Source organism: Pyxicephalus adspersus, chromosome 5, assembly GCF_032062135.1.
Source record: "Pyxicephalus adspersus chromosome 5, UCB_Pads_2.0, whole genome shotgun sequence".
Taxonomy (NCBI): Eukaryota; Metazoa; Chordata; class Amphibia; order Anura; family Pyxicephalidae; genus Pyxicephalus; species Pyxicephalus adspersus.
In genome coordinates this window covers 89,822,186-89,844,345 of record NC_092862.1, presented here as the reverse complement: position 1 = coordinate 89,844,345, position 22,160 = coordinate 89,822,186, and the positions used below count along the sequence as shown (strand labels likewise).

The 22,160-nt window shown below is 37.1% G+C and overlaps 1 protein-coding gene across 1 annotated transcript in view; it reads left to right on the top strand.

The window, feature by feature from the left end:
• The window catches only part of RAMP3 (receptor activity modifying protein 3), a 245,929-nt gene that overhangs the window by 140,528 nt on the left and 83,241 nt on the right, over positions 1-22,160 (top strand). The window contains exon 2 of the mRNA XM_072412083.1: positions 1,651-1,786. Coding sequence (XP_072268184.1) covers positions 1,651-1,786 — 136 coding nt within the window. The remainder of the gene's footprint in view (positions 1-1,650; positions 1,787-22,160) is intronic.

Sequence of the window (22,160 nt, the reverse complement as noted above, 5' to 3'; positions counted from 1 at the left end):
TAAGCCCCTTAAACGATGTCTCTTGGTTGGTAACTGGGGATAAACAAAAGGCGGATTTACTAAACCCTTTTATTTAGCTCTGTGTGAACAAAGGAAAATGGCAGAGCCAAAGTCCAAATTGCTAATAGCAATGTCATTGCCTTAAATGAGCCAGAATTTCTCAAAATGGATATGATTAGGAAACAGTTGCACAAAATTAAGGTTGACAAATCACCAGGACCCGATAGATTACATCCACGTGACCTCAAAGCGCTGAGCTCAGTTATTTCAAAGCCATTATTTCTAATTTTTAGAGACTCTTTAATCTTTGGCATGGTACCAATTGTGTAAGGCCAATGTAGTTCCAATCTTCAAAAAGGGAGCAAAGTCATTACCAAGTAACTACAGACCGGTAAATTTAACCTCCTTATTTGAAAAGGTCCTAGAGAGTTTGATAAAGAACCACATGGAGGAGTTCCTGCTTAAAAATAATATTATAAGTAAGAGTCAGCCTGGCTTCAAGAAAGACCAAAGTTGTCAAACAAATTTACTCTCTTTTTATGAGGAAGTAAGTAAACAGGTAGACAGTGGAGTAGCAGTTGATATAGTGAACTTGGACTTTGCTAAAGCATTTGACATTGTACCCACCAGACGGTTAATATGTAAATTGGGGTCATTAGGCTTAGATCTGTAGATGGATAGAGAACTGGCTTAAAGACCGCATCCAGAGGGTAGTGATTATTGATTCATACTCTGAATGGTCAAAGGCTATTATTGGTGTACCCCAAGGTACACAATAGCATGCAATGCCAAACTGCATTATCTAAAGCTAGCAAAGCACTTTCTTGTATCAAAAGAGGAATAGACTGCCTAGATGGAGACATAATCCTGCTCCTGTACAAAGCATTGGTCAGACCACATCTAGAGTATGCAGTCAAGGGGAACTAAACTAATAAAAGGAATAGAGGAGCTCAGCTATGAGGAGAGAGTAGCTGAACTGAATTTATTCTCCCTTGAGTAGAGACGTATAAGGGGGCAAATAATCCTGAGAATTGTATAAATTGTCCTTATAGAGAACTCTCTTCCCAACTATTAACTTAAGATTGTTATAAAGAACAAGAGCGCACTCTTTGTGTTTAGAGGAAAATAAAGTTAGGCTCTGGATAAGGAAGGGTTTCTTCACTGTAAGATCTGTGAAAATGTGGAATAGGCTCCCTCAGGAAGTAGTTTCAGCAACTACTATAGATTTCTTTAAGAAAAGGCTGGATTTTTTTTGAAGTACAGAATATACCTGGGTATTAAAGCTTTAAAGTAAAGATAACAGAGACTGTTGATCTAGGAATCATCTGATTGCCTCAAGGAATCAGGAAGGAATTTTGTTTCCCCGGTTGGAGCAAATTTTACTCATAGGGTTTTACTCATGCTCATAGGGTTTTATATCTGGGATATGTTTTTTTCCCTAGCGGTTGAACTTGATAGTCTTTTTTCAACCTGACTTACTATGTAACTATGTAACAATATATCCATATAGTCAGAAATGTTGCCTTACTATTTTATTTTTTTTTTTTGTTTGGCCAATTAACTACATTTCCTGTATAATAGGCTATACACATGTTGGTATTAAGTTGGTAATAAGTTGCTAATTAGTGTTTCCTTTCTTTCACTGTATAGGTGGTTTACAGCATCCTATGATCAAGTGCAATGAAACAATTTTGTTGGAGTATCTGCCTTCATGTGGAAACATTTTTGAAAGCAAGATGAAGACTGTAGATCCAAACCAGTGGTGCAACCTGACAAAATTCATCATGTAAGATAAAAATTTATGTTTCCATTTGTCTACATTATAGTACACAAAGTTTTGGACAGTAACATTTAGCCATGTAGCAAATTCTATTCACAACATGTACACTGTTTGCATATATTTTTTATACTTCCTCATTATAGATATGGATGGAGGATTTGCATTGGGGTCAGTGGAAACTAGTTTCTATTTTTTTAACAGTCAATGAAAAAAGTATAACTAAATGGCAAGCATACCGTAAACAAATACCAATCAATTATAAAAAATGTAAAAGTTATTTTTTACAGCAGTTTTTATACTGCTGCAGATTGCACAGTTGGTGTACAGAATTACAGAAAATACTTATGATGTAAATTTTATTTTTATCATGATATCCTTATTTTTTTATCAGAATATTTCAAGCATAATAATTATTAAAGAAAAATTATCATTTAAAGAAACTTTATTAAAACACCTAAAAACACAATAAATATATATATTAATAAGTTATTTTACTGGACAAAAAATGTGTTTGTTTGTTTTCCAGTTCTGTTGGACCTATGTGCTTGGGTGGGCCAATAAATTTGGGCATGTGACACAAAAAGTAGGAAGTACAAAGAATAATGGATGAAGGACTACATTCCTCTGCATCCCTGCAATATTGCAGAAACCATAAGCCTGATTTATTAACATTCTCCATGACTGTGGAAGATAAACTATCATGGTTGAACCTGGACCATGAAGCAAACCTGTAATATATTTGGTCCATAAATAAAAACATTTAACAGCTATTAGCGAATAACAGTGTTGTAATGTTATATTCCGCTCTCTATAGTCAAATCTTCCCCTGAGGAAGCTGAAAGGCGAAACGCATCGGGTTACGAGGCTTTTTACGATGCTAAACAGCTTTAAACTTTTTACAGTTAATTTTTGGTGGTCGTTATTTTTCTAGATTAGTCATTCTGACCCTATGCTATTTGAATGGGCCCGGATATAAAATATTGCATTCTGATGTGCAATCACTGTATGTTGTATTTACATTTGAGAAAAACTTGTGAAAAAAGAACCTATTGGTATTTAGCCTACATAACCCCTTCTCAGATTTCTCTGTCCATCTTTTATCTACAATAGCTAATAGCAAATGTTTAAAAATAATAATAATTTTAGGTTTGCTGGATCACCCAGGTTCTCTCATCACAGTGTATCTTCCCCAGACGTATCAACTTTAATATATCAGGCTCCATGTGCCTACATGAGGATGTAGGACTTAAAGTCATAGGAAGTGGGTGGTGAGCAATTATAGGGCCTCCCTCTGGTAAAAGGTAACTAAATGGAACAATTACACAATGGGATTTTGAATATGAAAAGGTAATTAAAACCTTATTACTAAATGTAAGCATGATTTACACACAATATCATGATTGCTTTAAATAATCACAGTTTTTTTTAATATTTAACAGTCAATGCACTGCTGTAATAAAATTACAATTATGTTTTTCAAGTTCAGGCCAGGCTGAATCTAGAAAATAGTTTTTACATCATGGAAACATTAGGAAAACAGACAGAATTTGGCTACTGCTAAGGGAATCTAATGTTTCAGCTCCTCAGAAAAACATACACACAGAAGTTTACACTACTAGTTAAACACTGAGAACAGGAAGGTCATACTCAGTGCAAGTACAATTTATATTATAAAGGATCACTCAAGGCATACATACAGCAAAACATTACACTGAAAATCTCAAGATATTTTGAAGAAGAGAACTATAACAGCAACAGAATGATTACACCAGTCAACAAACATTTTCTTGGCAAACAGATTAAAGTCATTTTAGGTTATGTTTGATGCACAGATTCTAAATATGGTATTGGGGGCGTGTCTGGCCAGCTTGGCAAGATGGCAGCCTAACTAATGAGCTCCGTGTGCCGTGTGGGACAAAGTGACGAGTTTTACAGCAACCAAAACTGTGTTGATTTGTTTCCTCACTCTGGATGACTAAAAAGAAGAAAGGGAAGAAGGACCCTCCGAAATTATCGTATTTTTTCAGGCCACAAGGCTTGCGTGAGATCCATTGAGATGGAGCCGGTCAGACAGACAGAGGGATCTCCTCAAAACAACAACCCTGGACCTTCTGGAGAGTCCTCTGCCTGTCCGGGTGAGTCCTCTTCCTCCTTTATTGGGTTGCAATCCTTTCCCCAGCCACAGAAAAGCCCTATTGGCAATGTATCTGGATCTCCACAAATCCAGTCTAGGGATGAGAATCCGCAGGCCTAGGCCTTTAGAGATACAAGCTTTGGAGCTCTTCCCTACTGATGAAGCCACTATTTCTTCCTCAACGCTTAAGGAGATGCTCCTCTCCCTTCAGCACTCTTTGCACCAGGACATAGTGTCCATGATGGATAAAATTCAATCTACGATTTCAAGTCACACTTCAAGATTACATCATATAGAAAACAAAATGGAGGAGTTTCCCCAAGCTTATAATGATTTGGTGGATGCTCACCAAGATAAATGCAATGATATTGATTGGCTTAAAACCAAAGTGGCTGATCTGAAGGACCGCTCACAGGGAAATAACATAAAGTTTAGGGGCCTACCTGAATCTGTATCACAATCTTCCTTACCTGCATTTTTACGCTCTATGTGTGTAGCCATACTGCCGACTGCATCTGAAATGGATCTACTTATCGAGCTCACAGGATCCCTAAGCCATCTTTTTTGCCTAAAGAAACACCTAGAGATGTGTTGGCTCGAATCCATTTCTTCCACATGAAGGAGAAATTGATGCAAGCGGCAAGGAAGCTTACATTATTGGAAGAACCTTTTCAATGCATAGAGCTGTTTGCGGATTTATCCCCTCTTACCATACAGAATCGCAAAAAAATTGGTACCTATCACTAAGCTCCTGAGAGAATGCAATGTCCTTTATAAATGGGGCTATCCCACTAAAGTGCTAGTCCTGCTTAATGGAAAAATGCATGCAATTTCATCTGTGGAAGAGGGTATGCAACTTCTGCAAGCAAACCATCTTCATCCTTCAACTGATGAGAATACAGGCAGTTCTCTGAGATCGCCTAAAAAGTTGGATAGCGATTGGAAACGGGCTACTTGACCTCGCACACCTTTGATTGTACCACTTGGCATGGTGCAACCACCGTTTCATACTCTCTGTATCATCTTGAAAATCGTTGTTCTGTTTGTGATGCCCAAGTGTGTGGAACGTATTCCAGTGCTTTTTCTTTATTTTAATATTATGTTTTTGATTTTTTTTCTTGTTCCTTCCTTTTATAGTTTTTTGTTTTTCTTTGCCAGTATCCATACCTTTCGACTAATTGAACTCCCCAACAGTATGATGCTTCATCTTACCCCTCACCCTTTGTATTGTGGCATACATTGTGAATGTTGGATGGCTGTATCCATCTTGGATCATAGGCCAGATGGCCATGCTGATGTTCTTGTGTCTTCTAATCCAGAAACATGGGTATAAGCATAATGTCATTGAATGTCCGAGGTTTAAACAGCCCTTTCAAGCTCTCTTTGGTGCAACGTGAAGTTCAAGCATTGGGTGGTGGGATTATATTTCGTCAAGAAACTCATTTCCTCTCACTGAAAACACTGAAATGGGCTTTTAAGCCCTTTACGCATCAGTATTCTGCTTTGTAAATCAATGTAGTTTTGATTTGCAAGTTGGACTCTCAACTTTACATACTAGTAAACCTGTATGCACCCAAACAAAAACAACATTTTTTTTACGTAAACTTTTCAAGCAAATCAGGCGAATACAAGGCTTTCTACTCATTGGTGGGGACTTTATTAGTATACTGGATTTTCTACTAGATCTGAAAAAATTTTTGATTGAGCAAGAACATCTGGAGATGTCAACATGGTTCCGAACGGGACTTTACCGATTTTTCATGATCACACCTCACTTTGGATTGATTTTTTTTACAGGTTTTCACCTTCTACCGAATATATCCCTTTCTAAGATTGGTACGATAACATGGTCTGATCATGCACCGATTATTATTGATATAGATAACCAATGTAAGCTCCCTGGGAGAATTTGGCGGCTTAACACCTTTCTTCTTAATAATCTAAATTTGCGGGAGCAAATTGCTCAGGCATTAAAATTATATTTTTCTATGATTAACACTGAAGATGTTAGTCCATTTAGGTTTTGGAATGCCCATAAAGCTTATATGCGAGGAGTCTTTATTAAATTGGGAGCCTTTAAAAAAAACAAAGGATGCAACAATTTAATGAAGTACTCCAGTCTATATGGGAAAATGAGGACAAAAAAAAGAGGGCCCCCTCCTTCCTAGTCATGGAAAAACTACTGAAGGATAGACTGCTATTGCGGTCTCTTCTTCTGTATAAGTATGATTTGCAGGTTAAAAAAATGAAAGCTGAACACTATGTTTTGGGTAATAGAGCGGGTGCTGTTTTAGCACGGAAATTGAAATCTCAACGCATAAGATCACATATATCTCATATTGTAGATCCTACGAGATCTAGAGTTGCTATAGCCCCCATGACATTGCAGAAGCTTTCCGCAACTACTATCACACTTTATACAATCTACAAATGGATGGTGATACGCCACAACCTACACCTCGACTGATATTCGCTTTTTTAGATTCAGTTTCTTTACCAGTGTTATCGAGTGACCAATTAGAATCTTATCTCAGCTCCTTTTTCGGTATCCGAAATTATTAATGTTATTGAGTCTCTCCCTAACCACAAATAGCCAGGTATAGATGGATATGCCAACGAATACTATAAAGTGTTCAAACATTGTATTTCTCCTTTTTTGGTGACTGTGTTCAAAGCAGCTGTTTCAGCTGGTACGTACCCTAATGAAATGTTGTTACCCTGCTGAAACAAGGTAAAGATCCTACCCAAACCAATCAATATAGACCCATTTCACTATTGAATACAGACATCAAAATTTATGCCAAACTCATTGCGCTTAGACTTGCCAAAATTATGTCTTTTCTAAATAATCCTGATCAGGTAGGCTTTGTGAAGAACAGACAGGCAGCGGATGGCACAAGACGCCTAATTAATATCATCAAATATGTGGAACTCCAGAAACAACCTTCTTTGCTGTTCTCTTTGGAGCCAGAGAAGGCGTTTCACTGGGGTTACCTGGCTCCAGTACTGGAGAAATTTGGAGTTGTCGGTTGGATAAGCAAGGTCATACCGGCTTTATATACATCTCCAAGTGCCAGGGTTTTTACAACAGGGGCTTTATCCTCATAACTCTCAATCACAAACAGAACTAGTCAGGGGTGCCCGCTATCACCCATAATATTTACCTTGTTAGTGGAACCCCTGGCGGAACATATCTGTTCAGACCCGAATATTCATGGCAATTCCTTTTTTGATACTGTGCACAAAATAAGCCTGTTTGCAGATGATATCATACTATTCCTATTCCCACAAAATTTTTCATCGCAGTGTAAAAGTTTATTTCAGCGTATATTTGGTGTAACAAAAAACCAAGATGCCGCATGTCACTTATGTGCAAACATAAAAAACAAGGGGGAATGAGTCTGCCAGATGTTGGCCAATATTACCATGCGGCTGTACTTTCCCAACTTGTGTACTGGTGGCAAGGGTCAGGCGACAAAAGTTGGGTGGAGATAGAATCCAAAGCCTTTAACAATGTCCGCCTCCAACATCTGCTTATAGTGATGAAATTGGGTTTACCTGTACCCGACATCCCTTTTCCTACTATACAAAGTTCTGTACAGGTTTGGCATTCTACCGAAGTACAAGCTTCACAGACAAATACTAATATCCAAATTCCCCCGGAACTCAAAGTTTTAGAATTATTTATGCCCCATTTACAACTATCTAAATGGCTTGATAGAGGGGTGAGAAAGATAAAAGATTTTGTACTTTTTTCACTCTATCAAACCGTTTCAATCATTACAAAAGATATATGATATTCTGACAACCGAATATTTTACTTTTCTTAGAATTCAACCTTGTTTGATGCTCTACCCAATGTTTTCTAGATTTTCTATTGATAGTTCTATATAATCATATTTAGATAGTCCACGTTTTGGGAAGAAAGGGATCACAGTGTTTTATAGGTACCTAAACCAAAGTACTGTATTTTGTAAAACGCATTTTATGCAAAAGTGAGAACAAGGGTTGGAGACTCAAATATCTCCATCACAATGGTCCGCTGCTTTGGTACTGACTCACAACTCTACTATATGTGCGTATCATTTGGACCTTTTCCAACGAGTTGTTAACCAATGGTATCTTACACCGCCTAAATTGTCCTATATATATGCTCAACACTCCAATGAATGATTGGAGGTACACTACACCATTTATTATAGTACTGTAAACTTATTCGACCTTTTTGGAATAAAGTTTTTGGGCTAATGTCTGATATTGTGGGTACACCTATTTTGCTTCAACCAACGATGGCACTATTACATGTTCATTTGGAAACTTTTCCCATAGATGTCAAGACTGTTCTAGTACATATTTCCCCAAGTGCCAAATTTGCACTCATGAGAAAATAGAAAAGCTTAAATCATAAGTGATATATGCAAACATACAATGTTTCATGGAAAAAACGTATGCGCCTATTCATAACCAATACGATCATTTTGTTAAAAGGTGGAGGGTATGGTTTCAATACCTGAAATGTGTGTTGTGAAAGGTTATAATTGAAGGGATACTTACTGTCATCTTTTTTTTCTTTTCTGTTTATCTTTGTATTCTTTTTTTGTTTTTTTTTCTGATTCTATTTTTTATGCCCTTTATTTGGTAGACTTTACGGTTGTAGTTTTTCCTTTTTTTTAGTTTATATGAAGAAAAATATGAAAATGGATCAACCTGCTATGTGCTGTAGGATGTCTATGGTCATAGTTATTGTTGTATAGTATGTTGATTCTTTAATAAAAAACCTATTGAAATTTAAATATGGTATTGGTTTTGCTAGATTGGCTTTAGTTTTTTGAAATAATGACCTCAATAATAACCTCATAGAAAACTAATGAATCATGAAAATTAGGCAAAATTAAACTAGATATGCCTACGTATACAAAATTAATTTTTTGAAATACTTCATGTCAATATATTCTATATTCAGTATATTTACAGAACTAATCACAAAGAAGTCATTGAAAAACTTAGTTTGTATTATTTCCCTTTATGCTGATGATCAGGACAATCACGTTGAAGGCTCCAGCAGTGGTTTGCCATCATGTGTCTTTATACAAATGTTTTTATTTTTAGTAAGGTGAGTCAATCACCCTGGGACTTTCACGACATTCTTTGTACAGAATTCAGCATTAATAACAATTTTAATAATTTATTCAGCAATATTACATTAAAAATTATTTACATAATACCAAATATGGTGTGTGTTGTTACCGATAGGCTTGTAAATTCGACGTCTTTCTCGGAACTGGGTCCACTTCTAAAGGAATAAGACAAGCCTACAATTATAAATATACTTCATATAGTACCTTCTATCAACTAGCATATTTTTTCATATTTAACAGGGTTTATGTGCCTTGCTTCTATCTCACAAGCCCCTTTCTCCGCAATGGCGTATGAACCAAAAAGGAGACCAAGATTATCATTTTCCACAGGTGTCAAGGTATACAGCATCAACACACAGCACTAGGGTAGAAAACTATTGAAAGAAGGCTTCAATTGTCAGCAGTGAACTCATTATTCTATTTTTACTTGGTATATATTCGCACCCTATGTTTTACATATATACTTGGGCTATATGTACATATTTATTTTTATCCAAATTACCAGTGCTCATAAAGTGTTCCACTTTATCTTGCTTTATGGCTATCCTCTCTGTTTCAATTTCTTTATTATTTTTCATTACATTTAAATTTACACAAACATATCATATAAACAAAATAAATGCCTCAAGCCATCCCAAAAAAATCTGTAAATCTACTTCAAATCAACAATAACAGAATTTAATACAAGTTCAAGCTCCTTCCATTATATCCATCTTTCTTAGCTTACTAACTCTATGTGCTATGCTAGTTCTCTTTCGAACAATGCTTAGTAGAAATTCAATCTCCCTATATCAAGGGGTGTTGCCTTTGGTAACAACATGTGAATTTTGGGTGGTTTCATGGTCTGACCATGATGCTGTTTTGGCTACATTATCCTCCCTTTTTCTGCAACCAGATTCATTTAGATGGTCACCTATGACTTTAGGGAGGGGGAGATAGTCCTCACCATTTCCTCATTTAATAGCAATTCTGCATAACAATCTAGTTCATTCTCTATCATCCCCTCAACTCCATGAAATTAGAATTCAGTTTATTTATTTATAAATACAGTTTATCCAGCGAAACATTTATTTATATGTCTTAAATAAAACCTATTACTACATATATCAAAGACAATACAAAGACAAAGCCACAAAGTGAATTGGGGGGTAGTAGGCAAACTCTATAATCAATAACATTGCTGATGGTATAATTATATGGTCAACAATGATCAATCCCACCCCATAGGCATGTAGTATTCTATCCATGGTGACCATATTTTTTTAAATTTCGTTACCGAGGCTATCAACAAAGCCCTCATCTTCTCATTCACTAAAAACCAAAACATTTTGTTCTTATGTTGCTTTACATTAGGAACTGTAGACCTCCAGGCCTTAGCCAGAACCATTTTGGCCGCAGCAAACAAATATGTCAATATTTTAAATTGGTTCATAGTACAAATAGATAGTTTCAAGTTCAAGAGTGCTTCAGCTGGATGTTTAGGAAAAGAACAACCCACTATGGTGTATGCAATTCGATATACTCTCATCCAAAACTTCCTAATTTCTAGGCATTCCCACCAAATATGGTGAAGAGTTCCTGAGGTGTTACAGCCCCTAAAACAATTGCTCATACAGTTCAACCTAAATTTAGCAAACCTGGATGGTACCATATACCATCTCATCATTAGTTTATAATTAGTTTCCACAGCTGAAGCATTAAAAATACAATGAGCTATTGTATGCCAAATCTGATCACCCATGTCCCCCTCCCATTTTCATATATATGAAGGGGTATTCATGGCAATCTGAACCAAGCTATTATACAAAGCCAATAATACTTCTTTAGAATTTGGGTCCTTTACAAACAATTTTTCAAACCATGTCATATTATAGGTACCCTTGATTGATCCCAATCTAGATTGAACAAATTGTAAAAAATGTATTTAAAAATGTAAAAAAATTATTTAAAAATGTAAAAATGTAAAAATTTGTAGGTACCTAAATAATTCCGCCGGGGGGAGGGGCTTCATACTTCTCAAAAAATTCACCAAATGGAATTATCCCAGACTGATTAAAAAAATTATGAATTCTGTAAAAGCCCTTCTTCATCCACCAAGCAAAACCCCTTGGCTCCTCCATGCCAGGGGGGACAACGGATTCCCAGTAATCGGGGCTACCGAGGTATAGGGAGACATAAGGTCCCCTGTCTGTTTGATATTGTCCCAGATTTTCAAATATGTTTCAATATAGGATTAGATATACCACGCCTCTGTGTACCCGAAACCCAGAGTAGAGCTTCTACAGATAGTGGTGCAGTCTATAATTAGACCAGGTCACATCAGTGGAGGGTTTTGGTAACATACAAATAGCCGCATCCAATATACTAGGTTCCAATGCCTCCCCTTTCAAGATACAATTAAACATCCCTACCAAATAGGGTCCCAAGATCTGTTGATATTTTTTATAATAAACTGCCGTAAATTCATCAGGTTCTGGACGCTTTTTAGACTTAAGGCGTTTAATAGCTTGTATCACTTCAGATAGTAATTTGGGCTTCCTTTTTTGCACATAAATTTAGTTCTGGTACCTCTATGTTCCGAAAAAAGTTATCGAAAGAACCAGGAGTTTGATACAATACTCGCAGATGAGCATGAAACTCCTGTAATATATGTGTTGGATTACTAGTCAATCCTATCCCATTAACCCTAAGTCTATAAGAATTTAAGCACTTTTCAGGGTATCTCAGCCTATTTGCCAGCATTGTATGCATTTTTTTACTATATCTTTAAAAAATGTATTATTAGACCATCTCAGCATTTTTTCAGCTTCTGATGCTGTGCAGAGATTCAATTGAGTATGGATCTCATCAAACTGTCGTCTTAAACTTTTACTCGGTGAGGCTATATATTGGGTTTGTACCTCCGCATACTTGATTTCCAAAGCTTCAATAGTAGCCCTTCGTTGTTTTTTAATCTGCGAGGCCATCTGAATTAGTCTCCCTCGAACTACTGCCTTATGCGCTGCCCTGAGTATAGTTGACGAGGTCGCAGACTGTTTATTTAGTGCAACGTATTCAGCCATAATCCCTGTAGTTTTTGATCCACATCTGGATTCCTTAACAATGAGTCATTAGGTGACCATCTAAATGAATCTGGTTGCAGAAAAAGGGAGGATAATGTAGCCAAAACAGCATCATGGTCAGACCATGAAACCACCCAAAATTCACATGTTGTTACCAAAGGCAACGCCCCTTGATATATTAAAATGTGGTCTATTCGTGTTAACAATTGATGAGAATGTGAAAAGTGAGTATAATCTAAATATTTAGGATGTAGTTATCTATTGGATGCACTAGTATCTCTAAATATATCAGTATCCATAGACACCTTTTTCCTGTCCAAATTCGGCATCAAAGGTATATTAGTATCGCCACATAATATCAAGATACCCTGTACATGTACTAAGTTCATAAGAATTTCAAAAAGGCATAACTGATTGTCGTTAGGAGCATAATAGGATACCAAGGTTACTTTGGCATCGTTCATTGTTCCCACCAGAAGCAAATAGCGACCGTCCCCATCAGCTACCTCTTTATCTAATTGAAATTACACTGCTTTCCTAAAATCAATGAACACTCCTCTCCGCTTTACTGCGGCACTTGCCTTAAAAACGGTGGGGTGGGCCGAATGAAAGTATTTTGGGCAAGAAACAGTAGAAAAATGTCTCCTGTAGGCATAAAATATCTGTCTTTTGTTTATGAAAATATTGAAATGCTTGTGACCTCTTGACTGGAGAGTTGAAACCTTGCAAATTAAGAGATAATGTTGATATTACCATTTTATCATACTTTCATGTCACCTATAGAATGATTCCATCATCAATATTTGTACCACGAGCCACCTACCTAACATCAAGAATAGGGGAAAGACAAAACAAAGACCAAGAAGACAAATCCTATGTTACTTGGGCCCCTTTTGTTGCTTGAAAACCTCTGATTGCAATGTAGGGGAACAAATGCTTCTACAGCTTTTGATTTCTCTGACTGATCATTATCCAACAGTCCCAATACTTGAAAGCACACTTTAGCCTCCCCTGGTGAGGAAAAAGCTTGCATTTTGCCCTATGAGAAGAGCAATTTAAAGGGGAAGCCCCATCTGTACGGAATCTGTTGTTTCTGTACTATCTGTAGGTAGGGTTTTAGTTTTCTATGGCGTAATACTGACGCCGGTGCCAAATCTGTAAAAGACTGAATATTATGTCCTTGAAAAGATAAAGACTCTTTCTCCCTGGCTGCTTTCATTTGCATATCCTTAACTCGACAGTAGTGTAGTTTGACCACTATATCTCTTGGTGGGCCTTCCAATTTTGGTTTTGCCAATGTACAGTGTACATGGTTCAACTCTAGATTTTCTGTGGGTATCTCAGGACATAATTCTTTAAAAAGCATGGTAGCTTTTGTATTAAGTTCAGTTATGTTTTCTGGCAAGCCAGGGATACGAAGATTTGAACGGCGGGACCTATTCTCATAGTCCTCTAATTTATGATGTAAGGACAGTACCTCTTGTTTCAAGAACTCTATATCCTCTTCATGTCTCTCCAAAACAGTTGTGGCGTCACCCATTCTCCCCTCCACTTGCACTATACGCTGGCCCAGCTCTTTCAGCTCTTTAGAAAAATGCTTAGTGATTTTTGTAGTATTCTCCAAAGCTATTTTCAGCATTGTTTGAAATCTATCTAGGAGGTTATCTGGGTCAGATACCTGTTGTTAATGCTCAACTGCAGCTGGGGTTGAAGGAGAGCTCCCTGGAAGCATACCCAGCTCTTTAGAGCCCTCTCTCCTCTTCTGCTTCATAGGAGAGGGAGAGAGTATGTTCACCATCTTTTTTGCTCTACACGCTACCTCCGTTTGAACTATTGCCCGGGGTTGCCGGATCTTACCCCGTGTTGGCATCCAGCAGGAGGACCTCCTGCGGCCTTCGCCCACATGGGTAAACAACACCACGCAATTCGGGTTCCCCTTTTATTTGACCCGAACATGGCTGTTCGAATTCGGATAGAACCGACCCGAAAAAAAAATGAGATTCGGTGGCAAAAATTTGGATAAAAAAAAATGTCTTGTGGTCGGGGGGGGGGGGGGGGGGGGGGGGGGGATAGTGTGTCAGCTCCTTTGTACAGTCAAGGTGTGTACTGTTGGGCCTCCCTCTTTGGTAGGTATAATTTAAAAAGCAGGGAGCACAGAGAGAGAGCAAAGAAAGAGGTTCGAGGCTCAAAAGTATTGTGTCAAACTATGAATGTATTAGTACATAATAACTTCATATATAACAATGTCATACAAGTACACAGTTCACAGAGTAACTATTTTCTATGAAACATATACTGCTTAATATTTCCATGTAAAGAGGAATGTGTCCTCTTTATATGTGTCTTTCCCATCTGCCCTGATACCTTTCTTTCATCACCTTTATATCTTGATGGAACCTCTCACCTTTTTCCTCACGGAAATCGTCAAGGTTTTCTGGAAATTTTTGCAAATTGCTATTTGAAATAGTGTACCTTTATGCTCATAGTAGCACCCACATTTTTAAAGTTTAAGAGCAAGTTTTGCACCAGTTCTCAATAATTTTGTGCTTTATGGTTACCCAAGAAGTTCTTGACAGTACTCAATCCAGGTAGGAATCTACAAATGTATTTGAAGCAATCACCATCCTTGTTCAGCGCTCTAACAAATTGCTTTATTAATCCCAACTTTATGTGTAGTGGAGGGAGAATAATTTTTTCTTTGTCAACCATTGGCTTGTTAATGATGTTCGCTGCACCTTTTTTTATGTTTTCCCTTGGAGGTCATGTCACTTTTTTCCAGTGATCCTGCTTTGCTCCACTATCCCACAAGCAGGATTACACTCCAAACCCTGTATATCCTCCATGTCAGATACAGGAATATCAGGGAGAGTACTGAACACTGATATGGGAACATCAGCGGCACAGGTCGTCTTGTTGACTGCAAATTAGGGTAGTCCCACTTGTTTTCTTGTAAGGATTGAAACCTTTTACATTCACAGCACAAAAAAACCAATAATTATGATCTTTTTTGGGCTCTCGTCACACCATAGGTACACCAAATTGCAAACTTTTCAGTTTTCCATTTTTCCACTGACGTAGACATTCTACAAGTTTTATATACCATATGGAGAGCCCAATACTTATTTTGGTCCCCCAGTTTAATTCAAAAGTATGCAAGAAATGCAAGAAATGCTTGTTTCACAAATTCTGTAATGTTTCTTTTCTGTTTTTGCTGAGAATATTAACCACAAATGTAGCAAAATACATTAGGGTCATTTAAACAACTTCTTCTTGAAGAACTCATATTTCTGTAAAAAATAAAATGTATGAATAAAAAGAAGGCAAATGAAGAGTTTCATGAAAATAATGCTACATTTATTATATAAAATGCAAAACATTGGTGTAAATAAAGATTGATAATAATATGCTTCAGCCTTTGTTGTTGGTAAAATTGTCTATTTCAATTCCTGTATCACAAGAACTATAGCCAATTCAATGAAGCTGATGTCATTTCTGGATTTAGCAGACCTAAAATACACTAAATATGTTAAAAAATCCCTGGAAAGTGAATCATTTTGAGCTGTGTTGTGTATAAAATCAAGTAATAATTTGAAAAACCTTTATTTTCATCAGAAAGTTATTCCCTAATACTCCCATAATGATTCCTATAAATATATTACCTTCAAGCATAATTTTATATATGAGGCTAGTAGGCAATTAGGTCTACAAAATGTAACTTAAAATTAACTAGTGAGGTTTCAGCTTCAATTACAAATGTATATAATCCTCACTCTCAGTAGTTAATATATATTTGTTTTGTCACCTAAGCCCCTAAACTGCAGCTCAGGATATGTTAACAAGTGGATGGGAAATTAAAAAACATAATAACCTTTGATTCCTGGTGGTATTAGGTGGGACAATAACTCAAGAAAGTTTAACTACAGTTTAATGTAATATATAGCAAATTAGCAGTTATTAGTGGTAAGAAACTTTTATAGCTTTAAAATTTGCAGTTTTACCAGGACATAGGATATACATACATTTTGTAATATTATTGGCATACAAAGATGCCAATCCCCATGAATTCATAACAAGAAAAAAGTATCAGTGGACAAAGCTCTCAAAAGGGATTTTTAATAGCACAACAAATTATTACAAACTATTTCTAGATTTTAAACAGTAGAACAGCTGTTTTCGATACAATTTACAAATCTAATGTTTTATCAAACATATAATAGTAGAAGTCTTTCCTTCTTTGTCTCTTTTTCTTGTCTTTGTTGAAGTCAAAAAAAGGATATTCACTGGTCTTTATGAAAGCTTTTCATGCAAAAAAACATAAAAATAAATGCATAAATCCCTGGAGTGTTGTACAATAAATGCAAGAATATGAATTGTTCTCTAGACCCTAATACAGCCTTTTCAACCTTTTTCTTTACTCCAGAGGCACCCTTTAAATATTTTCAGGTCTTAGGAAACCACTGCAAAAACCCATGATCTGGATGTCCGTGAGATAAATAACCTTTACTTTAGTGGGGAGTTTAAGGAATATTCTTCTTACAGTGGTGGTCTGAATGCCACCTGATAATTAATCTCTGCTGGCTCTGAAAAAAGACAGGGCAGTGGAAAGCGGGCATATGGAAAAGAAGGATTAATAATTTTGGCAGTCAATCTGGGGTTTGAGAGCTGCTAGAGTTAAATGCATGTAGTGTGGACTACAGTGCTAATGGAAAAAGATGTCATAATATTTCAGAAGTGTAAAGGGAAAATAGGCTGTTTAAATGAGCATAAGCAGTCCCAACCTTCACAAATGCCTTTCATATACACTTAACTTTACCAGTATTATAAAGCCTCACCTGTTGCTGAAATCTGCTCTTCCCTTATCTGAGGCAGCTATTACTGTTCCTGGCAGAATCACAAAGAGTAATTGCACTGCAGTATGCCCTCTCTTACTCTGCACTTTAATGCTCCTGTTAGCAAAAAGCTTTGCATAGCTTGACCCTGCCCATCCTGACCCTCACTCCCTGCAGCTGGAAGAGGTCTTGTGGGTAAAGACAGTTTTGATGCTGTAATAAGACCACTTTCATTCCTGAAGTCTAAAACTGCAATGCTTACCACTACTGGGCTCATAGCAAACTGGAGTGGCAAAGTGCACTGCATGTCTGTGTGTTTGCATATTTTGCCCTTGTGTTTCTAGTTGTGGCTCCAGAGGAAGGAAAGCAACCAGACAGCCAGAAACTGTCATGTCCAGGAGCTTTACCACAACCCTATACACAACTGCACACACAAAATGGTTCCAACTGCTTGTGAGGACATTTGGGGTTTGGTAAATCGCTGTGGTTTACCACACATTGGAAAATAGCTTAATCAAGGTGGTTGGAGGGAAATCCATCACTTAACGATCCCAGCCTACGGCACATAATAGTTAGTTTTGTGACGTCAAAAAACTAATTTTATTTTTTATGCACTGTGTGTTAAAACATTATCCTTATAGTGCTTACTATGACTTTTTTTTTTAAAATATTTGCCTGTAATTGGAAATTGGCAAAGTCAAATGCACAAAAGGCACAAAACACTAAATTAGTCTAAGCATTTGCCCTAAGTGATGAATTGTACAGAACATCCCTCTTTGATGTAAAAATGAGGATTTGTATTGTTTTAAGCAAGTACTTTGTGTATACAAATGCAGATAATCTTTCACAGCTGGTTACCATTAAAAAAAACGTACCCTTTCTCTCTAAGATTAATATTGAACGAATTTTCCCATTAGCTTTTTAATAAAACACATGTGTGGAATGCACCCAAGCTATCACAAAAAGTTGAAGGTTACTTTTTTAAGTAAACATGTTTATTTTTAAATAAAACATATAGTTACATAGGTTGGAAAAAGACACAAGTCCATTGAGTTCAACCACAAAAGATATTTATATACCAGAAAACTTAAATATTCTAAGTTGAAACCTATTCATACACTTAACTGCTCTACACTACTTTGAGATTTAAGTTTATTAGTGTTTGAATTGCAAACATTTTCCCCCCCTGTTGAAATTTGACACATGGATTTAATAAATAGCTGTGAATGCCACAAACACATATTTTGACATTGACACATTCTGGTGATAAAATGTCAGTAGTTTTTAAAAATGTACTTTTATTTTTGATGCACTTAACTGCTCTCTCAGGTACATGTTTAAGCATGAATATAAAACAACCAAATTGTAGGCAGACAGTTATTTACACTGCATCACAAAAAAAATAAATATTGTCTGCTACTTGGTCTAAATCATGTGTCCTATACTAAATCAAGTGCGCTGAATCTAAATATGAAGTGCAATTCTGCCTAGGACATCAGGATAATAGGTTAATTACGCATACAGATGTGATTAGCTACATTCTCTCGTTCTGCAGTTCATATGTAATCTCTATACATAACTAACTTTTGCCTCATAGTTCCATGACATTACAAAAATGTAGTTTTATGTTGCAACAACATATACAATTACACATAATTCACCTTTGTTCAACACACATGTACACTTCAGAAGTGTTTCAGGCACATGCTTTTGTGTTTGTGGCTCTCCACTGTCTCCTGTTGCTGAAACCGGCAGTAGTCACTAGTGTTGATGTTCGAATTTGGGTTGTCCCTATATTCGACCCGAATATGGCTGTTCGAATTCAGGTAGACCCGACCTGAAAAACACGGGATTCAACAGCAAAAATTCGGGAGGAAATTTTTTTTTTTCCTAAATTATTTATTTTGTATGTGTTTTTTTTATTTTAAACTTGTTTTTTTTTTATTTTTTACAGGTTATCCGACAATGACATTATGAATCATAATGTCATTGTGGGATTCCTGGACCGTGGGAACTTTGCGGTCACAGCTAATTGAAAGCAGGTGCCTTCAATTAGCTGTAACAGGCAATACGAGGGCAATAGAGGTTGAATGGAGATACTCCATTCATACCTCTACTGCTCTGCTCTGTGATCCACGATCAGTGGAGCAGAGCTGTCAGCATAGTAAAGCTCCGCTGATTGCTCTGGCTTTCCCTTTCCTCAGGGAGCAGAGCAATCAGCGGAGCTTTACTATGCTGACAGCTCTGCTCCACTGATCGTGGAGCGATCAAGGGAGCAGAGCTGTCAGCATAGTAAAGTTCTGCTGATTGCTCTGCTCCCTGATTGGGGTCCATCTCGCCTTATATACCTATTTCTGACGGCAGCTCACTGACTTGCCCAGACATGCCCACCCGCTGCTGGAACATGCATGCCACCAGGGGACGTGATTTAGCTGAGGCGACAGCAGGCATAGTGGTAGCTACAACTGTTATAATGTTCCCATGTAAAACACATTGCCCAATTATCCATTTGAACAGCTATAGCACGCCTAGAACTAGAACACACTCAAAAACGTGCCTGAAGGAAACGTCCTGGTGTAGATTAGCCCATGGGAATGCAGTCCGTTTAGACTAAAGCTGCATACACACGTCCAATAATTATCATTAGAAAGACCGATGAACAACCGATTGGCCAAAAAAAAGTGACCAAAGACGCCGATGAATGAGGATTGTCGTTGGAAATGAACGACCGCCACGGTTGATCTGATTGGCCGACGATCTTTCACTATCCATCGTGTGTACAGTATCATGACGTTCAGTGATCGTGCATGTTTCTGCGGTACACTTTCTCCTTTACATGTCCCTCCCTGCATCGTTCAAACGATTGTATCTAGAGTGTGGACACTGTTGGTGGATTATATATGAACGATCATATTGTTACAGCATGTACAGAATTGTGCACAATATGATTGTTCAGTATAATCGTGCGTAATCAGTGATCGGTCGTAATCGTTCATTTTCTAACAATAATTATTGGAAGTGTGTACCTGGCTTTAGCCTAAAATAGATTTGACAGGTGCTCTTTAATTTTCATGTGAAGTACAGGGGTATGTTATAGTGTTATGTATCTTTTTATAATGTATCTTTTTATGTATCCTTTTACAATGTATCTTTTTATAATGTATCTTTTTATGTATCCTTTTACAATGTATCTTTTTATGTATCTTTTTGAATATCTTTTTATGTATCCTTTTACAATGTATCTTTTTACAATGTATCTTTTTATGTATCCTTTTAAAATGTATCTTTTTATGTATCCTTTTACAATGTATCTTTTTACAATGTATCTTTTATGTATCCTTTTATAATGTATCATTTTACATCTGTTTGGAGGCTGTAGAAGATCTACACAGTGCTGAAAAAAACCCACATTTTTCCTCCTATTGACTTTAATAGTGTTCGACTTTGACATTCGACCACCCGAATTTTTTTGCTATATTCGAGCGAATAGCTGCCGAATCGAAAAGTGAGCTATTCAACCAACACTAGTAGTCACCAATCATGTTGGGGTTGCATCGGCATTGATATCTTGTTTCCATAACCAAAATGTTTTGGTGGAATCTCTCCCTTTGTTGATCACTCACATCACCCAAATTTTGTGGGAAAAAGTCCAGATGGGAATGTAAGAAATTCATTTTAGGTGACATTCGGCAGACAAGTTGATTGTATGCTGTTAGCATGTTGTTCATGAGTTCAGCATGGTTTTCAGCTCGCTGCTTGCCCAGAAAGTTTTGTGCAACTAGCACAAATGAATCCCAAGCAGCAACTTCAAGTGGGTCGAGTATGTCTCTGAATGTGGCATCACGCATCAAATTGCGGATTTGGGGACCAACAAAAATGCCTGCTTTCAGTTTAGCATCTGTTAAAACTTTTTCAAACTTGTCCTTTAGATACTGAAAGCCCATACCACCCCGCTCCATTGCAACAACAAAGTTTTTAATTAATCCAAGTTTAATATAAAGTGGCAGGACGTAAACTTTTTGTGAATCATGTCGGTACTGAAGCAAATGTAGTTTTCCAACTTGTAATAACTTGCAAACTTTGTGTGTTGATCATGAAAGAGTGAAGTTGTCATTCCTTTTTGTAGCAAATTCTACTCCTTTAATCTGGAGGCCAACAGTTAAGACTTCCCTTTTGACAAAGGCAGGTCCCTTACTAGATCAACTAAATCTGATTGGGGTATAAAATGTAGCTTACCCTCTTCAAATTGGGGTTCATAACATTCATTAACATCGACATCATCCTCCTGTTCCTCATCCGTCTCTGTCAGTAACAAACAGATGTAGAAGGGGCTGGCACTGGACCATGTGGCACTGGCTTCAGAGCAGATTCACAATCAGGATAAACGATTTTTGACTTAGTCTTCTTCAAAAACCCAGCAATTTTACTCACACAGAAGTAGCAATCCGAGTGATGAACTTTTGGCTCATGCCAAACCATAGGCATGGCAAAAGGCATTTTATTCCTTTTCCCATTCAACCATTGTGTTAGGCCCACGTAACACAAATGACATAGCACAGCATATATGAGGTGCCCAGCTTTTATCCTGATCTCCAATTTCACATCCAAAGTAATACTTGTAAGCAAATCTCACCATCTTGGTTAGCGTTGATCACATGGGGTAAATTTGCCACAAATGTGGCAAAAGTTGTCCGGTTTAATACCACAGCTGCACCTACTCATCTTTAACTCAAAACAGACTTACCGTATTTTCCGGCGTATAAGACGACTGGGCGTATAAGACGACCCCCAACTTTTCCAGTTAAAATATAGAGTTTGGAATATACTCGCTGTATAAGACTACCCCTCTTCCAACGCACACCAAATAAAAATTAAAAAACATCAGATTTGATTTCAATATGGTCATTTTAATTCAAATGCTAATGACATGCATGTTCTTAGCAGAAAAACTGTCACTTATAAACATGAGGCTGTTTTTTATCAAACATGTAAACGTAAACCAGTACATTAAACTTTTCCTAATTCACTCTAAAGCTGAATGGAAGGATAAGACAATAAACCCATGGGAGCTGCTATGCTGTTTGTTTTCTAAGCTGTCAACCCACTGGAACTGATGATGATAGAAGGAAAAAAAAACAATAGAGAGAGAACAAGTGCCCGGCAAGTCCCTGGTGAGTTAGCAACTCCCATCATAACTGCAAGCTACGGTATTTTTAC